This window comes from Diadema antillarum, unplaced genomic scaffold, assembly GCF_040938485.1.
Source record: "Diadema antillarum isolate AM-2024a unplaced genomic scaffold, OU_Dant_1.0 seq00000962_RagTag, whole genome shotgun sequence".
Classification (NCBI taxonomy): Eukaryota; Metazoa; Echinodermata; class Echinoidea; order Diadematoida; family Diadematidae; genus Diadema; species Diadema antillarum.
In genome coordinates, this window is record NW_027271809.1 from 442,386 (window position 1) to 463,240 (window position 20,855).

At 39.1% G+C, this 20,855-nt stretch overlaps 1 protein-coding gene across 1 annotated transcript; it reads right to left on the reverse strand.

Moving 5' to 3' along the window:
• Positions 1 to 1,844: 1,844 nt before the first annotated feature.
• On the reverse strand, positions 1,845 to 18,330 carry LOC139741914 (scavenger receptor cysteine-rich domain superfamily protein-like). The gene is made up of 6 exons (XM_071652485.1): positions 18,267 to 18,330; positions 14,350 to 14,673; positions 6,999 to 7,325; positions 4,256 to 4,600; positions 2,903 to 3,226; positions 1,845 to 2,275 (listed from the first exon to the last, which is right to left on the reverse strand). Exons 1-6 carry the CDS (start codon positions 18,328 to 18,330, stop codon positions 1,845 to 1,847), a joined length of 1,815 nt encoding a protein of 604 aa, XP_071508586.1.
• Positions 18,331 to 20,855: the final 2,525 nt, after the last annotated feature.

A 20,855-nucleotide genomic window follows, 5' to 3' on the forward strand; every position in this document is an offset into this window, starting at 1 on the left:
TATAATCACGTGAAGCTCTTTTAACCAATCAATGGAAGACAATTTTTTGATCCAAAATATAATAAGCAAATATTCAACGTTGGTGAAGGTGATGGGACAAACTATCACTTCCGAGGCGATCTGGATGTAGCTGCGCTTCGGAAAGATAGCGTACACATTCAGATCGCCGAGGAAGTGATAGTTTGTCTCATTGCCTGAAACTAAAAGTTGATTATTTGCTTTATATTCCACATCTAGGGTCCTAGAAATTCCCATTTTATTCCACATCTGAAACCGTTTTAGCTGTCTTTAGGTATCCTTGGGGCTTAGGCTACGTGTGCGCGTAGATGACAAAACAATGAATTTGCTGCGCGCACCGCGCGGCACCGAAGTGAAACAGCGTTGCACTGTGTACTATCATGTGACCTAGGTAACAAGATAGTCCACAGTGTAACGCACTTTTATTTCGCGCGTACTCATCTTGCGTTAGGACTGTGTTGACTGTGTGGAGATCAGCGAAACAAAAGGGACTATCAACATGGAGTGTAACGAACTTTTCTTCTCAGGTGATGTGATGGGCAAAACTACGCTTCATCACATGATCAGCTCTAGACCAATCCTATTCCAACATTCTTAGTATGTGGAATATAACGTAATTTATTCTACTTTAGATACAGAAGTAACACGCGTAGATATCAATTACTACTAGCATCGTATCGCGTGGGCGTTCGTGCTACTGTATAATTATGTATGTGAGGATGACAATCGTATCCGATCCACACTTGCTAACATATTGTGATCTTGTTAAGTCAATGGAAAAGTGTTCCATGTAATGGCCATGTAAACAACAAATCTCAGTCTGAGTTTCAATCTAGTTTTCAGTGATTACACATATACACTGACAATGTGGAAATATTTTATCATGCTTATGTGGATCAAAACATAGAACATTGAAATCAGCACCGGTTGTCCCTTTCCTCTCTCTCTCTCTTCTTCTTTTCTTTTTTTTTTTTTTTTTTTTTTTTTAAGGCAACAGCCTATCTGATAGTTTATCGTTATTCCTGTGATATTCCAGAAGTTGATTTTTTTCTGTCTACGGCTGAAAAGGGAAGTGTAGATTTCTTAGTGATATTGTACGTAAAGATTAATAAACCACGTATATACAGTATATCATATCATACAGGTATATACAGCGAATGTTAATGCCACGCAAAATGGTTATTGCTATTAACGGAACGCTGGTTTGCTGAAAGACGCGCAATATGCTGCTATGATAAGGTCTGTAAACGACCTCTTCAGCAATCCGAAACGTAACTTGTCTCCGCCTATTGTGGCTTCAACCTCTCCGCCTATTCGCTCGCTACAACTCCTACTGGTTCCATCATATCTTTCCCCACCCCCTCTCTGTATCTATCTATCTATCTACCTATCTATTTATGCATATCTATCTCTTTAGCTGTCACTTTCTCTCTCTTTCTTTTTTCTTTCTTTTTCTCGTTTACTTTACCTCATCCATGATACCTGCGACATACCCTTAAATAAGGGTAAAAAAATTGTACAGATGATATACGTGTTATATCAAACTGCACCAAAAGGCAAACGTGTCAATACAAAATGTCAAATTTTCCAGCTTTGGTGTTTGTTTGTTTTTCACTCCTTGATTACTACACCTCATAGACAATTAACCACACGAGTTCGGTATGTTAAAAGACTAAACAAGAAGCTCCGTTAACCGAGTGTCGTTATATAGTCCATAGTTCATTGTTCATGTTTCATCAGTTTGTCTGTAGCAGGGCAATCGACACGTCATTGTGGGTAATGCTCCTCATGAGACACATTTGACAGTGATTTGCCATCAGAGAAATTTACTGAATCGGCACCGCCCCCTTCGAGTTTGCGTCAACAACGGTAGGGACGGTAGTGGCAGATGCCTGTGGCGCCATCATGGTATTCTGCTGTACTGCCGATGGATAGGGGGCATACTGGGTCATGTGAGGAACCTGAACCCCACTGCTGCCCGTAGCGTAGACGACGGCGGTGTAGCTGGGTGGTGGCGCCATGTTGGTAGCAGTGGGCTGAGTCGGGTAGCCCCCTGCACCCTGTTGAGTGGCTGACGTGGAAGTGGAAGTGGTGGTGTTGACATTTCCGCTAATGGCGGCAACAGTTTGGCGGCCTGTCCTCACTTTTCTTTTCTTCGAAGAGCAGACAGCTGATATTAGGATCAGGATGAAACTAAAGGCAACGAGCGAGCTCACCACGATGACAGCAATCAACCATCCCTCCATACTTTCTTCCACTGGAAATATAAATAAAATCTTTCTCGAAATAAGAAGCAAACGGAAAGAGCCAAAACTCGAGTTAAAAAACAACAATTAACCAAAAAAAAAAAAAAACCCGTAAGAACCATGTTATGGCCGTTGGTTTTCCAGTGTTTACATGATTCTTCTAAATGATATTTTCCCCGAATGTTACACTTCAATCAATATTATGTTCACACCCTGCCATCGATATCATGGTGTTCCACAGGCCACGTGTAAGAACAAAGACCATAGTTGTAGTTTCTCATTGTCTTTTTTTGTGACAAACAGGAGAAATAAATTTTCGTTACACATTGTCAAAGGACTTCCGCTCATCACTCTCATTGTCAATACTCAGAACGAGTCTTGGGATACGAAACGGTCTATACTCTACTCACGTTTACGTAGATTTGAACCGTCCTCATCTAACAATTCGCTACATTTGGAAAGCAAATGGGTACTTTTTGAAGTAAGATGTTATCAGTTGTTACTGAACAGTTGTCAACATCATTGTTTAAACCGCTTCGTTGTTGTTATAACATTTTATTCATTAAAATGTTGCCCTGTGCTACATTAGTATAGTTGGATCAAATAATGACTACTTACTAGATGGCGAAGCTCCTTACCTTCATAGTAACTGCACTCCACTCCAACGTCCTGACTATGATCACACGTGTTGATATTCCACTCGGAGTCCCTCACGCAGGATGACAACTGCGACTCGTACCCATAGCAACCAGGGTCGCTCAAGTGGATGGGTCCGAAACCTGGCGAAGTTGTCACCTTATAAGAGCTGACGGATTCATACCCAAGCTGCCGGCAGACGACTTCCGCATCGTTGTAGCTCCAAGACTCGTCGCAAACGGTGCCCCATTGGTATCTGTGATAGATTTCAACTCGACCCGATCTCGACGTTACACCGCCAACCAGACGCACGTCTCCTTCGCTAGCTGATCAGACGTAATATAAAGCGACGGAAAACAGACGTTAAGCGATTAGCAATATACCAGTAGAGTATACTGTAATGGGTGTAGTAGCTAATGATCAGTAGTTGCTTATCTTAACGGTAACACTTTGTTTCTAACCCATGCATGCATGGTACGTGTGTTCTACAATTCCATTTTACAAGTAAAACAGTAACATGCAGAAAATATCATGAAGCATTTTTTCAATGCTAAACTAGCATGATTATTTGTATTCAAGCCGAAATTACGTTACCGTTCTGCCCAAGTATGGTTGTCATTGAGCATGCGAGCAGAAAATGTAAAAAACGATTGTAAACGAAGCTGATGAAGCACCTGTAGTGCGTAAGTATTTTCATATCCCTTACTTGTTCGCCATCTTTCCTAAATCCCTCTACGTCTGCACATTGTCAACTCTTTGACAATAAGCCAGTTCGGGGTTCCAGTTTGAGCATGAGCAGAAAAAGGTCATTTGTACTGAGAAACAGGTTGGTTTTTAATTTCACTGAGATAAGCATCTGTAATGCTATGATTATTCATGGAATCCTTATAAATGATGCCTGCCAGTACATCCACCTGACAAAACAGACAATGAAATAGATGTTTCCCAAAGTGTTGATCAACGGACCATTCTGGTTACTTCATCTACACAGGTTCATTTTTTGTTACAATACGAGTTCCATGAATTGCTTTGTTGGGCAAGCTGCTGCTAGATGTCACTTTGAATTGAATGAAGTGCCTAACCAACTGAGAAAAATGAAAGGTCATTTGTACCCATGTGCACATGAGCTATCTCCGAACTGGCTAATTAAAGAAATAAGCTGATTATACGCGGTTACCATAAGCACAGAGTTAATGCTGATACTATTCTATGCATTGTTTGTTTATGTAGAGATTATGGAGGTAGATCGCCAGAAAAAAAAAATATGACAAACTGACGTATGTTTAAGAAGTCGGATATTTAATGAAGTGATATCACACTAAAAGTGATTGGTAAGCGAACTCTAAGAAACGTACCGAATAAGTCGGGAGCTGGAACAACGTATTCCTCGCACTCGACATCGACATCCTGGTAGTGTGTGCAATCGTAAACGTTGCCCCACCCAGTGCTAGGGCAGTCTGTGAGCTCCTCCTCGGACCCTAAGCAGCCTAGGTAGGACAGGTGGATTGGCCCATCTCCATCTTGGACGGTGTTGTAGATATAGGAGACGCCCTGGTAGCCGAGCTGGCGGCAAGTGACTTCCTCCTCTGTGCTGTCCCATCCATAGTTGCAGATGGTGCCCCACTGAGAGCCATGGTAGATTTCGACTCTTCCTTTGTAAGCCTTCGAGCCGTCTTCCACACGAATCTCCCCTTCGGAGGCTGTACGTCACAGATATGTCGATATTTCAGTGCCATATCATATCTTATTTTCAGAGAATTTCATAATTCCGCCACTGACATAATTGAGCTAACTTTGGCTTAAAAGCATTTCGAGAAAATGTTGAAAAACTTAATTCACCCGAACAAATAACGTCCACTAGAATATTGGCCCAGATAGCGCGATAGGGCATTTGCATAAACGTTACGGCCAAAAGAAGTGATAGTGCTACCCAGTATTTGATGTGTATTATTATTATTCTATTGACTTTTCTTGATCTTGAATAACACATATGAATAAACATTATAGACATGTGTACAATGATATTTCGTGTTTTCGAGGGGTTTTTTTCTATCTCTCTCTCTCCTCTCTTCTCTAATATCCCCATCTCACTAGACGACGATTCCGTATGATCATCAAAAATTGACAAAGCGCGGCGGAACTTGGCTTGATCGCTTTAAATCTTCTCCGTCGTATCTTGAGCGGTTCAGAAGCGCAGACCGTCGCCACCATCGCCATGGCCGGCGACCTCGCTCCGGAACCTCGCTCCGGAAGTTTTGAACATGTCCAAATCTTCCGTAACGAGGTCTCCGTGGTTTTAGAGGTTATCTTAATGCGCCCCACGAGCGCATTAAAAGCGCCACATTCGTAGCTCTGACTTGGCAGCAACGCGTAAAGTGTAACTCAAGCGCATCGAAAGCGGCTCCCATCGCCTATGAAAATTACCACTTTTACAGCACTACGTAAGAGGAATTGACAAGGAACGAAAAAAAGTGATGCACCAGACCAGGGAGATGGACATGGAGAAAAGCGTAAAAATTCCTTTTTTTCCACGTACACTCAGTGCGAATCTACTATTTGCTTGTTTGTCGTATACTATTGCAAGTCAATAAAAGTAAGTTAAGTTGTGATCTTTTCAAATATATCTTCATAAAATTGGCTCATTGTATGATTAGATTAGTAGTTTTCTCGTAAGCCGGTTATTCAATATTATATATACATTTTATCCTTTTAATTGAATGGATGACTTAACTAATTGTGCAATATTACATTAGGTTCTAACTGATGTGTTCTAGAATTCTAAGATGTAGGGGTGAAACCATATTCTGCATATCAATGTTGGTTTGACACTGACATCTGACTGAAGAAATTCAATCATGAATCCCATTTCATACCCTGATCGCTTGAGATCGTAGCATGGGCCCGGTGTAAACATATTACTGTCGCTCCGATTGTATCACTGTTGTAGCGAGGTCTTGACAAGCGTACGAATATCGCAATACCATCGCTTTGATTGCTGAAGCAACGCGTCTTGGGCTTGGAAAAGCGGCAAAAACGTGACAGCGTCGTAGCATTATCGTTGCACTATCGCCTACAGCGCAGGTTGAGCGTAGAGAAACCGTAGTGTAATCGCCTCGGAGGCCAAAAGTGGAGACGGACGGCGATCTCGCCACGATTTGTTAATTTTTAGTCGTCACAGGTCGCCATGATCGCCATGGTCGTCTTCATAGTGAGATGGGTGCCCAAGACCCCATCTAACTAGGAAGGCGACGATGGTGACCATGGCGATTTGTGACGATTTAACAAATCTAACAAATGTTCGTACGCTTAAGCGGGGTTCCCACTATCGTACGATCTATTACTAATGCCACGATTAGAGATTCGTAACTGATCGTGAAAGTTTCGTTGAATTCGTCTGAAATTTCGAGTTTTAATGATATAATAATTATAGATAATATCAAAGAACCGGCTTACGAGCAAACTACACATTGTATCCTACAATGAGACAATTTTAAGAACATATCTTTGAAAAGATTACAACTAAATTTATTTTCATTGACTTGCAATGGTATATGACAAACAAACAATTCAACAAACAGAGTAGATTGGTACTGAGTGTACGTGGAAGATGAATTGTATGCGCTTTGTTGGTTCCAGTTACACAGCACTGTAAAATTAGTAATTTTCACGGGCGATGGGGGCCGCTTTCGATGCGTTTGAGTTACGCCTAACGCGTTGCTACCCCGTCAGAGTTACGAATGTGGCACTTTTTATGCGTTCGTGAGGCGCTTGTGATACGCTCTAAAACAACGGCGACCTCGCTACGGAAGTTTTGGACATGTTCAAATCTTCCATAGCTGATTGACAGCCAGGGACGTCACCCATGGCGATGGTGGCAACCCTCCGCGCTTCTAAACCGCTTAAGATACGATGGAAAAGATTTAAAACGATTAAGCCACGATCTGCCGCGCTTTATCGTTTTTTGATGATCATAGCGGAATCGCCGTCTAGTGAGGTGGGGATATACGCGAGAAGTCAAAGTCGCTCAGATCTCAGTATTAAAGTTGCATGGGAAAAAATGGGTTATGACCAAGCCTTTGAACGTTTACTTTCTATTACCTTCATGAGTGCATATGACTCCTGCGTCTTCGCTGTGGCTGCAGTCGTTGGACCCCCACGAGTTGCTATTGCAGTCGGTCAGTCTGTCCTCGTCTCCCGTACACTGAACGTTATCGAGAAGAATGGGCGTAGCCCCGGACGCTGGTCCGAAGTAAGCACTTGACTTAGCGCTGACGGCATCTTGGTATCCTAGCTGTCTGCAAGCAACCTGGGCGTCCTCAATATCCCACAAGTCGTCGCACACGACCCCCCACACGCCATCATGGAAGATCTCGACCCGCCCCTGGTGGTTGCCCTTGCTGTTTACCAAACGCACTCGCCCCTCCTCTGAGGTAATGCGGATAAAGCGGGTGAATGAGAGGGAGGGGGGAGGATGAGAGAGAGGGAGGCGGAGAAATAAGAAAGTACAGCAGCCAGATAGATAGAAATCGGCCGAACCCGATTTGAACATCTTCCTCTCCAAGGCATTTTAGGAATACACTTCACACATACAAAGTCGACAATGACATACACGGACACACACACACACACACACACACACACACACACATAATTGTACAAGAAAAAGACACATGCGGAATTTGCATAGAATGCTTTGTCAATCGTTAAAATCCATTCTTTCAGTGTAAAGCTGGTATCTCACTGAGCGGCGAACGTTTGCGAACGTAGCGAATTTGAGATTTGCCAACTTTTCTGACGAATGTTTGCGAAAAATCAAGGTTCGCTTCTGCCATTAGCGACAGTTAGCGACTTTTAGCGATGTTTAGCGACAATTAGCAACACTTCAGCGAATGCTTGCGAAATTGTTTGCGAGACACAGGTGGCGACTATTAGCGACTGTTAGCAAACGTTAGCGACAATTTTGCAAATGTTAGCAACTGTTTACAAATCCTTTGCGACAATTTGCGAATGTTCTGGGACCTAGAAAAGTACTAGACGATCATGTGTAGTCAGACTCATAAAACGAACGTACAACCTTCCACTAAATTCAGAATCTATTGTGACAACCGTTCAAGATGGATTTCCAGTATTATGGAAATAGATTTCTGCCAAGAAGAGCCTCAACGTGCTGCTATCCTTGAAGAGCTGCTTTGTCAGGCTGCTGCTACAGCTATCGTGCAGCATAAGAGAAAGAAGATAAAGAAAAACAAGAAAGGAAGAAGAAAAGAAAGACTGTTTGGGTCAAAGAGTGGTTGTTGAGGACAGACTTTGGTCAATATGAAAAGTTTTTGCAGCAATATGATGGAGGTGTCAAGAGCTTCAAGAACTTTCTTAGAGTGGAACCTTGCCTGTTTCAGGAGCTTTTATATACTAGTAGAGACCATAATATGTTTACATATTCGCTAGCAGTGGCGAATCAAATAAAAATGTTAGCGACACCGTATTACGACCGTTTGCGAATTCTTACGAGTGTTTTGCGAATATTTGCAACTGTTAGCGAAAATACAAATTCGCAAAGGTTCGCAAAGAAATTTTGAACAAGTTCTAAAGTTTTTTATTCAAATTTATGAAGTTCTTCCGTCGTGATGTTTCATTGCAACTGATTGACAAATTGCCCTACATCGACGTAAATAAGCACTGAATTGATCAGTGTTTTAGTAGTAGCCATGATAAAAAAATCATGGGCGTACATACTCGAGCAGGATTCGAACCCACGACCTCCTGATCACCGGACAGGCGTCATCTCCACTAGACCACCGAGCTTTCGCCCGACAGCAAGTGTTGGTTCTAATCCTTATAGCATGCAGCGGGTACTGCTTTTTTTTTATTCAAATTTATGAAGTTCTTCCGTCGTGATGTTTCATTGCAACTGATTGACAAATTGCCCTACATCGACGTAAATAAGCACTGAATTGATCAGTGTTTTAGTAGTAGCCATGATAAAAAAATCATGGGCGTACATACTCGAGCAGGATTCGAACCCACGACCTCCTGATCACCGGACAGGCGTCATCTCCACTAGACCACCGAGCTTTCGCCCGACAGCAAGTGTTGGTTCTAATCCTTATAGCATGCAGCGGGTACTGCTTTTTTTATTCAAATTTATGAAGTTCTTCCGTCGTGATGTTTCATTGCAACTGATGCAATGTATGTACGCCCATGATTTTTTTATCATGGCTAGGCCTACTACTAAAACACTGATCAATTCAGTGCTTATTTACGTCGATGTAGGGCAATTTGTCAATCAGTTGCAAAGTTCTAAAGTTCTTTGCGACGAGAAAAACTGTTTGCGAAAATTAAAACCGTTTGCGAACTCTCTTGCAACTGTTAACGAACCTTTCATTTCATTTCATTTATTTCCACATTAAAAACAACAATCATTACATTTCAAGTCATAGTATAGACATATTCATTGTGGGGGACCAATTAAAGCCTTTAAGGCTTGTTGGGAATAGGCCCCAAAGTAAATACAAGACTTTCTCAACTTACAATATATAGAACATAAATGGTGCACAATCAAAGCAGGATGAAGAGGGAAAAAAGAAAAGAGTAAAATACTGGCAGAATATACAAAACCATGTTGCTATTACTTTTGCAACCCTTTTGCAACCCTTTACGAACCCTGGCGAAATCCCAAATTCGCTACGTTCGCAAATGTTCGCCGCTCAGTGAGATACCCCCTTTACTGGTTTTCCTAGAGAACCCTTTTCATTATACAGTGTCTGAATACCAGAAATTGACGGTATCATAATAACAATCCCTGCAACGCACTAAACAAAGATTCGTCATGTTCCATCACGTATTTCTCGTCGTTCACGTTGCAATGCGTTTTCGTTAATTATTGTGATAATCATTATTATATACCTCATAAGTGAGATTCGTATCTCTGATTGGTCAAAAGTATATCACGTGACAAGGTGTAGTCCCGTCTATCTTGCCTTAGGGTTTTCATGTAAGTGATAGAAAGGCAAAACCCTCGTGATAGAAAGGCAAAACCCTCGTGATAGAATTTGTAAACCCTCCGCGACTTTTGTACACATAATTAAGTACACTAGACTTCGCGCGCGGTGTCCGCAACCCCTCCACCCAAAGACGTTCACTACGCGCATCGTATACTGTAAACACATGCAAAATCATCGCACAGCAGGCATGTTTCAACTTGGCATGGTGATCGAGCGCTCCTCCGTGATTTGAAGTGAGCTGGATCAAAGATCGTACACTTTGCAATTAAGATTTCTTAGGATCCCGAAGCAGAGACAAATCTCAGCATGTTGGAAATATCAAATTGAAACACGAGCGACGGGAAACTGGATGTATTGTATACTATAATCTACTGCCACGATTTTATGCAGGAGCTCGCCGAAGGCCGTGTGAGTGAGTACAATGTACCGTGCGTACTGGGTAGTCTACGAAATGCACGAAAACCATGCAAGCAAGCGCAGGCTGTGGCCTGATTTTAGGGCTAACGTTTAGGCCTAATTTACAACTACTTCGTATTTGTCTAGCCCTAGATCTTGGTTAAGTCTTAAACGATGAGGTATATAAAACAAATATTAACTGCTCTGTATTCGGATGGTGGAGGAAATTATCCTCATGAGCAGTCAATATTTGTATACTGTATTAGGGAATTTTTTGAACTTGACAAATGCTAAAAAGACCCCGTAAATAATAAAAGCAAAATAAAACTGAAATTTCTATCATTTTCTTTATCAAAAAATTATCTCTCTTAATTCATGTCTTATTGCCATACCCGTCTCCCATGTTTTGATCGTTCACAATATATGTATGTTTGACTGCGTGAAAAATAATGTCTTCGCATGGTCATGGCCGAGTTTTCTGCTATGGGTGTTTTACTGTGAGTCTGAAGTTAGAGTGAGGGGGTTCGGGATAAGAGCTATGTAGGCTTCATTGGTCAACGTTACTGCCATCGGGGGTCAGTGTTTTCAATTTCTTTATCCAGAAGGATTCTCTATGGAGGATTACTTGGATTTTGTTCTGATTCTTTCGATGCCTGTGATCTTTACATTGTCAACTGAGTAGTCGGGCTGGTTAAAGTGTGTTGTGTAGGGAAGGGTTTTTCGCTTGTTGGGTGTATTGTAGTTCAGTAATTCCGATTTAGTGTTGCTGAATCTGATGTACAAGGATGTTTCTGTCTTTCCCACGTATTGTTTGTTACATTTCGTACACGATATCAAATGAATGAGCCAGTCTGACTGGCATTGTATTTTGGATGTGATTGGGAATTCTTCCCTCGTGACATTGCTTTTGAACTTTTTGCCTTCTTTAACAAAGTTGTGAAGCATGCACCGTTTGGCTTCGCATTTGGTAAAGCCGTTTGTGTTGTTCTCATTCAGCTGGTCATTTTTGGGGTCGCCAGAGTATGTTAGTACGTCGCGGAGGGTGCGGGGGCGTCGGTATGCAACCAACGCGGGATCCCAACTATAGCCCAACATAAAGGTAAAACACCCTAATAGATTTCAGGTTAGATATATCGTGATTATTGAGATTTCATTTGTATGTACTAATATAATGTATGATCACAAGATGTAGGAATAAAGTTGAGTATAATAAGTTTATGTGATTTGATATGAATGAAATGTATAATGGTGTATAATGATGAATTTGGGAAAATGTATGAATTTGCGATTTCTGATATGATTATTTCTGACTGTATATTTATATGTAACATAATAGATTTTATGATTGAATATTATGATTGTGAAATTCTGTTGATATTTATTGTATGATCACACGATTCATGATTACTGTTGAGCGTCACGAGTTGATCTGATTGGATATAAATGATATGGAAAATAGTGTATGATGGATTTGTGAATATGATCTTATGATGTTTTAATATGATTATGTTTGATTATATCTGCAAAATAAGAGGTATTATGAATGATTGAATGTTAATTATTGTATTTTTTGAACAGAAGATGAGCACACGGTGCTGGGATGCACGATAACGATACGAGTCCCACGCACGTAATTTATAGAAACTGTTGTTGTTTATACATCTGATCTAAGAGTTGATATATTTTTAGCAGGGTTAAGGTTATTGTATTTCGGTAATATAAGAAATATATAGGATATTATGTTCATTTAGATAGAATTATATCAACCGGAGTTGTGTATGCGTGTGTGTGTGTATGTGAATATGTATATGTGCGTATGTATTTGGGTGTGTGTGTGCGTCTGTGGATGTATGTTCATATTAGCAATGCAAAGAGACATATGAATATGATATATATGTATATGATTCTGTTTGTGATCGTCACGCTAAGAATTATAAGACAATATGATTATTATATGGCAGCATTATGATATAAGAATCTATTTATATATTTTTTGGACATATGATGTTATTCTGATGATGATTTGAGGTTAGATTGGATATTTGTATTGAATTGAATGATTGATTTGTGTATATAAAGGAAATGATATAGAAGATTGGTAATATATGAAATTGCATTATGTATTATATGGCACATCAGGTTATTCATATAATAATTACTCTGTTGGTAGGTTCTGACGAAGGCCTAATGACGGGCCGAAATCTTGACAAATAAAAGGGAGACTAAGATCGAGAGCAACGTCCCGCCTCAGTCCAATTTCTTTCAATATAATATATGCAACCAACAATGCGGCACCGCGCACGTTCGGGACCCAGGGAACTATCTCTCACATTATATATCTGTACTGACACAACCGTGTCAGTACCAGGAAAATCTAAAGAAGAAGTAGAGAGTAAACTCACCCAGGCATTAAATGAAACCCAAGTATGGATAAGAAGAAACAGGCTAATTTTGAATTTAAAGAAAACGAAAGTAATGTTACTTGGGTCAGACAAAGATTGAATTCTATCCCTGATCAATATCTATCAATTGATATGAATGGGCATGTATTGGAATGCCTGAATGAAGTAAAATGTCTCGGTGTAATAATTGATCATTATTTAGATTTTAAGAAACATATTGAGTTTGTAGCAGCAACAATGAAACAAAAATTAGGGCTTATCGGGAGAATCAAACACTGCCTTAATGATTCTCAATTGATGAAATTATACTGGGGTTACATAATACCCCACATATTATATTGCTGCAATGTATGGTCTGGCAGATCAGAATCTAATTATGGTATTTTAAACAGGCTGCATAAGAGAGCAGCATACATGATAGCGAATTGTTCATGGGAAACCCGCTCTGAGGAGGTCTTCAGAAAACTGAATTGGCCCCAGTTACATCAAATTTTTCATAGGTCCTCCTGCTGTTTGATGTACAAATGTGTATAGAAACTATCTCCTGCTATACTGTATGAGAAATTCTCATTTGTCGACGATGTGTCGTCAAGAGTAACCCGTAGTACAGATAAACTCCTTTTAAGACTCCCAAAATGTCGTATAGCCTTTTATCAAAAATCTTTTGTTTATGCAGGCTCAGAAAATTGGAATAGACTCCCCGAACCTGCCCGCTTCACAAATAGCATAGCATCATTTAAATACCACCTTAAACACACATAAAAGGGGTGCCTAATCCCTGTCCCCGATCAATTGTTGAGCACCCATTCTTGGAGCATCTCATCACCTCTCTTCTCCCATCTTTTCTATAACGTACATGCGCTTCGGCCACAATATTGAAAGGAAGCAAATATTTTATCCCTGTGAGGAGCAGATGTTGCATGATTGAATGAACTGATTTTAAAGTGTGTTGAGGGCAATTAAAAACCTTGTACTGATAATCAATGGGACCCCTGTTTATAACACACATTACCTCGCGGTAGAACAGCGGGATGAGTTGCAGCCGCCTAATAGGAAATACTGAATCATTTCCTTTCCTTTTTCTAGATGTTATTTTGTTTTATCGTATTTCCAGGTGTTTGTACATGTGCGTTCACTTCATTTTTATATTTGACTGTATTACGTGTCCCGTGCTGATCTGCCACAATTATCTATTTTTAAACAAATTGTTTTCTTATTGTTGGTGTTGTTACCGTTGTGGATGTTGTTGTTCATGTTTCATGGATTTTTACGAAAACAGAGCCCTGAGGAAGACCGGCAGTTAGTCTATTCAAATCTGTATGATTGTATGATATTATTTTATTTATATACTTGATGTGTGTGATTACTTTATACTGTTTTGAAATGTAATATTTTATCCTGTTTATATATCTCATGCTGATCAGGCTACTCTGGATAAAGAATTGCAATAAATAAATAGATAAATAAAATATCTATCTATATCTATATATATATATATATATATATATGTGTGTGTGTGTGTGTGTGTGTGTGTGTGTGCGTGTGTGTATGTGTGTGTGTGCGTGTGTTCGTGCAATACATAAAATCATATTTAATTGAAATGAAAGTAAAGGACAGAAATGAGCTCAAACCAATTTGCAGAGTACTCACCAGGATCTGAACACCTCACTCCCGCATCTTCAGAATGATAGCAGTTATGATCGCCCCACCCCTCGAAATCGCAGTCGACCAGTTCTACTTCGCTACCGCTACAGCCCACTTCGTCCATGAAGATGGGCTGGTCGTTTTCTCCGCCGCCGAAATGCGCATAAGTGGTGGCTGCTTCGGCCTCTTCATAGCCTAGCTGCCGACAAACCACCCGCGCGTCACTTATACCCCATGCGTCGTCGCAGACCGTGCCCCACACGGAATTGTGAAAAATCTCGACCCTTCCTTCGTTGGCCTTACTACCGTCCACTAGACGAATACTGCCCTCTGTCATATAAAGTATATAACATAATCATCGGTGACACGATGACGAAAATATTACAGCATTCATCACGAAAAGGGAGTTCATGGTTAGCGCATGTCTCATTTGACCCCTACACCACAGAATTTCAAATAACATGGACATGTGTTGTGATCAAGAATTCCTTGTTGAAGCATGGCATCTTGTTTTAAATCAAAGTTGATAAAATGCATGGAGAGATTTTGCGAAACAGTGTAGATGAGTGGCTTACACCTGAATGTTCTAAATTAATGTTAAACACATACATTGTACTGACATAATTCAGATTCTCTTGGTTGCCCGAGGATTCTTTTCGTTTTAAAGTCGGTGGCAAATACACAGACATTCTCACTTGACCTTTGTTTTGCACATGTGCAAATCACAACCATGAACCCCCTTATTACAGTGTCCATAACCTGTCTTTGCTAACATTTGCGAAGATATTATCATAATTGATTGAAATACATTTCCCACTTTTGATACCTAATAGTTCGAAAACTATATATCAGATAACACTGACAATATTATGAGCAGTAGCTTCCTATAGTGTACAATGTAGTTGGGGTGATTTGAATATAAAAGCATATAAATCAGGGGTGGTTTGAATATGAAGGCATATGAATCAGAGGTAATTTGAAAATGAATGCCTATTAAATCTATGATCAATTTTAAGTAAGTACCAGATTTCGGTCAAATTCGAACCCTCTGCACAAAATAACATTAAACTGTCATCATATCATCATATGTATGCGAATGTGTGCTTTGTATTACATTGACTCTAAACAATAGACATGAACACCACTTTTCAGAGCTCTGCTGACTAGGCTTCTGGTCTCTTGCTCCATGGCATATGAATTCCCACTTGTCTAATATCAATAACTCATGATGGATTGCTCTGGGCAATACTTGTCTGAATTCATGGTAAAGGGTAAGATGCATGCACATGAAAAAGTAAGCATATGTTTTCATGTGCTTGCATACACTACATTTCAGGATGAATAAAGACTAGTTTTGTCACTGGAATTTCTTATGAAATTGTAATAGAGTATTCAAACCCTATGACCACTGCTCAGGACCATTGTCACGGGTGTAAACCACACTCCTATGCACGCCAATGAACCCCTGTGCAAATTTAAAGTCTTGTACAGAGGGTTGAAAATAGAGCAAATTTTGAACCCTTACTTAAAAAAAGCTAATCATGATTAAATGAAACTGATTTTCTTTCATTTACAAATTACCTCCTATCAAATTGTAAACTACTCAGCTATTGCTCAAATCAATGTCAGTGTAATCAAATATATAGTTTTTGAACTATTACGGGTCAAAAGTAGGATTTTTTTATTTATCGTAATCGTAACCATTACGTAGCCATATCATTGATTCTGATTTTTTCGTGGTGATTATTATTAGTTTATGTGTACTAGAAATGATGATTATGTGTGCGGAGGATCTTTACGATTAGCGGCAATTTTAATTTCCATATTCCGTCTGTGATAATGATTACGATGTTAATCATCATCGACTTTATCCATTGCTGTTATAATCAGTTCATAACCATCAAAATCATCATTGATCATTGATCTTTTCTTTGTGATTATCATTAGTGATTATGATTTTGCGTATAAACAAGGATCTCTACGTTTAGCGACCATTTTATTCAAAATATACTAGTAAACCTAGAAACTAAAATTCTTCAAATACCATGTAAACTGCGACTATGTTAATTAAGTTTAAAGGGATGGTACAGTATTGGTGGAGATGAAAATTGGGCTTTTACTTTTTTGCGAGATACCATGAAAACACTCATGAAATAGTACATATCATACCATTTTAAGAGGAATTCAAAGTTTATTTGATAAAAATCGGATTTGGAATAGCTGAAACATAAAAAAACAAAGTAAAACAAAATGATCGTAATAAAATGTGGGTCCCACACTTATGTAGGATCGCTCTGTTTTGGATATCTCGGCCATTTCAAAACCAATTTTCATCAAATAAACATTGAATCCCTCTTGGAATTACATGCTCTTTCATATTTCATAAGAGGTTTCTCACTATCTCACCAAAAAATGATAAAAACCTGAAATTAAAAAACTATACGATCCCTTTAACGTATTAAACATTGCATTCAGCTAAGGACAACATTGTTTTCTATGACTCTGGCCATTTATATCTTATTATTAGATAGATTCACGAATTTGACCGTTGGAAAAAATAAAAGCGCTTGCCAAATTTGAGTGCAAAATAGGCAGAGGTTGGCAGTGATGACGACTTTTACACCGTCTTATATGGTATCTTGCTTAGATATAATCAATGCTATTCTGCGGGGAAAGCATTGTATTTTCTCCTTCAGGACGAAAAGAACACACAATCGCACATACAAAAATAATGTACTTACTCGATTCATATTTGTGATTCTATCGGGCACCAAAACATAATATCTTTTAAATATAGAAATGGTGTTCCCGGGTCGAAGCTATATCATTTCATTTCATTTCATTTCTTTATTGTCCAAATTATGTATAAAAACATGACATGGAAATTTGATTTTGTCACACATTCATAACACATATTGACAACAGATAAATAACAAATTACATTACATATGAAACATCAAATGAATACTCAAAAGATTCAGGGAACTATTAAAACATACATCACGACAGAGACTGAATAGCGTAATGTGTTGAACGTGCAAAGAGGGGAAAAATAAATATATTTGTTTACTAGTACATACACAGAAAACTATGGAAGAGTCAGTTGCTGCAAGAGGTATATATAACCACAAGTTCTAAAACGCTTTACTTTATACAATCCATCCCAACATCATAATCCATAAATTGTAACACATATTGCACATATTATATACTCCCCCCCCCCCATCCCCATGCACACAGCTAAAATCTGCTTCCTTTCAGTGATGCCTTGACATGCTTGATGTGCACAATCAAACAACTATTGCACATTAACATACAAAAAAAGAAAAAAAAGAAATCCATATACACATTTACATCATTATGAATCAACTATGTTTTTTCCGATATACTGTGAGGGATCACAGGATATTTCCATAACAAATAAAAAATATATATTTGTGTTAATACTTCATTTCAGATATCATAAAAACCATTTTTGTTTTTTAAACTTAAACACAGAGGCACAAAATGAACTCATCGGGTGTTTTCATAACATAATATACGCTCAAAATAAAAACTGAAATTAACAAAAATATTTCCAAAAAAAAATTGTCGAGCATTGTATATTTTTACCATCTATCTCCACATTCTTTATTTTTTTTTTTTGGTGATTGTTATGTAACAAATATAAAATACTCTACTCTCTGCACATAGAATAATAATAATTAGAGATAAATGAAAGAAACGTCCCCGAGTGAGAGAGTCTCCTGATGATTTTCCTCGTATATGATGCTTGTCTGTTTAATAGTACATGTACCATATCCACTTCATCTAAAAGTCACTCTCGCATATGGTTGCGAAAGCCTGTCCTGCTCGCGAAATGCAAGAAAATGCCCGATAAGTTTGGAAGCCTACAATTACACCAACAAGAGTATCGAGCTCACCTAGTTCGGCCTGCACTGCTCCTACGACGATCAAGACTAGAAAGGCTCTGAAAATCCTCGCCATTTTGATGTTAGCTTCTTTCAGTACTCTCCAGAACTGGCAGTGGACTAACTGTTCAGACCTCAGCAAGAACTGATGTGGTATAGGAGGAGATGTTTCGCTATGATACGCTATCAACCCGAGATGGGGGGGGGGGGGTAATGATTTAGAACAGAGTTGATAATTTTTTTTTTTCAGTATGCGCACATCACTATAAATATCTAATCACTTACGTGCCGCTCCCTGTGATTGTACCTGCTTACCGCGATAACCTTTTAGACTTTTGGATTTACGTACTCCTCATGAACGTAATTCAACGTCTGTTTGTCTATACTGATTGGCCTCCAGCAATAATGGCTTTTTTTTTCGATTTTCATACCATTTCGCTTATACTTGCAAGTTACAGTGAGTAAAACCTGCTTGCCAGTGAGTGCCACACTTTCTGCAAATTATAGACTGCTTGGCATCGAAATAAAGTTTTTTTAAAGATATATATATATATATATATATATATATATATATATACTAATAATCTAGCAAAACAAATGCAATATACATGACCAAATATTGCTCGCTTAGGTACCAATAGTCTGCTTTGTGCGTGACACACACACAAAAAAAAGAAAAGAAAAGAATAAAAACAACAGAATATGGAGCAGCCCGCCTGTCCCAAGTTAATCATTTATATTTCGCGTCCAATGTCCCGATGAAAATGCCGCTGCATCCATAAACCACTATCGACAACCTTTTGGACCTTGGAATATGTTTGTCATAATCTTAATATCCAAAGTTGCTGAGCAACGCATGGCTGGGCACTAATACTGAATATGTCGTTAAGTAGCATGCCATATACATTATACTAAACTCACGGTTTGGCACTCAGTCTCGCAGCCACATGACAATATTTTCATAAGGTCAATGTCATGACCTTATATAAAATATTCATTATGATACAATATTCCATAACTACGACAAAACTTAGAAACGTTCTGTTCTTACTCAATATGCTAGACTTTCAAAACACTATCTATGACAGCTGTGGAAAAGAAACAAATGCGGAAACCTCTGCCGGTATGTCTGTACAAGGTAGTATATAAAACCACATATTTTCACATTTTATGACAAAATCAGATATGATCATTTTGAACACTTAAATTGGTTTTCTGAGGCACGGCGGTCAACTTAGTGAGTTGAGCATCAATGACGTTGCACCTTTTTGCAGGTTCTTATGCCTCCGCTTGCAGGAATTGTTTTTTTTTTAAATCACGTACAGAGACAGTGTTTGCTTTCCACGTGTATAAATTGGTGAAAGGTTGTATTTTTTACTCTTCTTAATCATCATACAATGAAAATCCTCAGGTCTGCCTCCCTTCAACTTCTTAATAATGTATGCAATCGACATCATATATATGCTGTTGTTGAGCAATTGGGATTTTGATGAATGCAATCATGATTATGTACATGTCATGTTGGGATTTTCGAGCAAAACGTGTAAGTATGATGAACGAGAAAAAAGGACGATATTCATAAACAAAGTGATTTATACATTTCTGGAAAGCTAAAGTCTCAAGTAATATGAATAATTAACTTTCAGAAGGTAAAAACGTCTCCAGAACGATGGAGAGGTGGTGCTTTGAGACCCTTTTTAGACCACCAGAACCCGATATGACGGCGAAATTTTGGTGACCAAAATTTTAATGTCACGAAAAAACCAATGTGCGTTGTGCTACCACTCCATCGCCACAGTGGGCTCCGTCTATGAAGGGCCATTGCGGATGTGGTTCGTTTTGGGCATACGTGTATGGAGAGGCAGTGTACCCGTTTCCAAATATGCCCCAAAAGAGTTGTGTCCGCAGCGGCCTTCCATATCCGTCGCCTCTCCCTCGCTTCTTCTACCACTCCGACTTTGCCACTGTCACTATCAGTGTCATTGTCACTGTAATCACTCAATTCACTCTCGATGTCAAACTCAAAGTCTTTCCGCACAATATAAGGTGATAATTGGACGTTTTAATGTCTCAGCCGAGAAAGCAGAGGCGACTTAAGACAGGCCAGATATTGCATCCGCTCACCAAGAAATACGTGCTTTATGAATGGCAGCCTCGATGTCCCGCTGCACTCGTAAAGGGTTTTGTTCATTTCGTGACGTCATATTTTAGGGCTCGACAAAGACGACTGTTCCGGAGCGAATATTGGTGAGGCAAATCAGTCAGTTTTAACTCGCGATTTCTCAGTGGCGCGAATATCTTTTAATAAGTCATATTAAAAATCTGTTTTATGAGACATTTCCCTCTGCTTTGACACCTTCTTTTATATGATTTTCTTGATTTTAATGTCTCGTTCACCATACTTTAACACACCTCACTGCAAATGTAACATTGTGATTAAAGTATGATATACAACCATGCATAAGGCCTATATGATCGCATTAAAAGTCCCAAGGTAAAGTGGGCATGTTGCAACTTTATAATTCAGGCAGACACAGAATCGATATCCAACACTTCCGTCTTGTTCTCCTCTACTTCAAGGTTGTTGTTTGTTTGTTTTTT

Coding starts and splice junctions, on each gene's coding strand:
- LOC139741914 (XM_071652485.1), bottom strand. CDS start 18,330: ATGGCGAGGATTTTCAGAGCCTTTCTAGTCTTGATCGTCGTAGGAGCA. Junction 14,674..18,266: donor AGCAGTGCAGGCCGAACTAG/GTGAGCTCGATA, acceptor TTTATATGACAG/AGGGCAGTATTCGTCTAGTG. Junction 2,276..2,902: donor GGAGTGCAGTTACTATGAAG/GTAAGGAGCTTC, acceptor TTATATTTCCAG/TGGAAGAAAGTATGGAGGGA.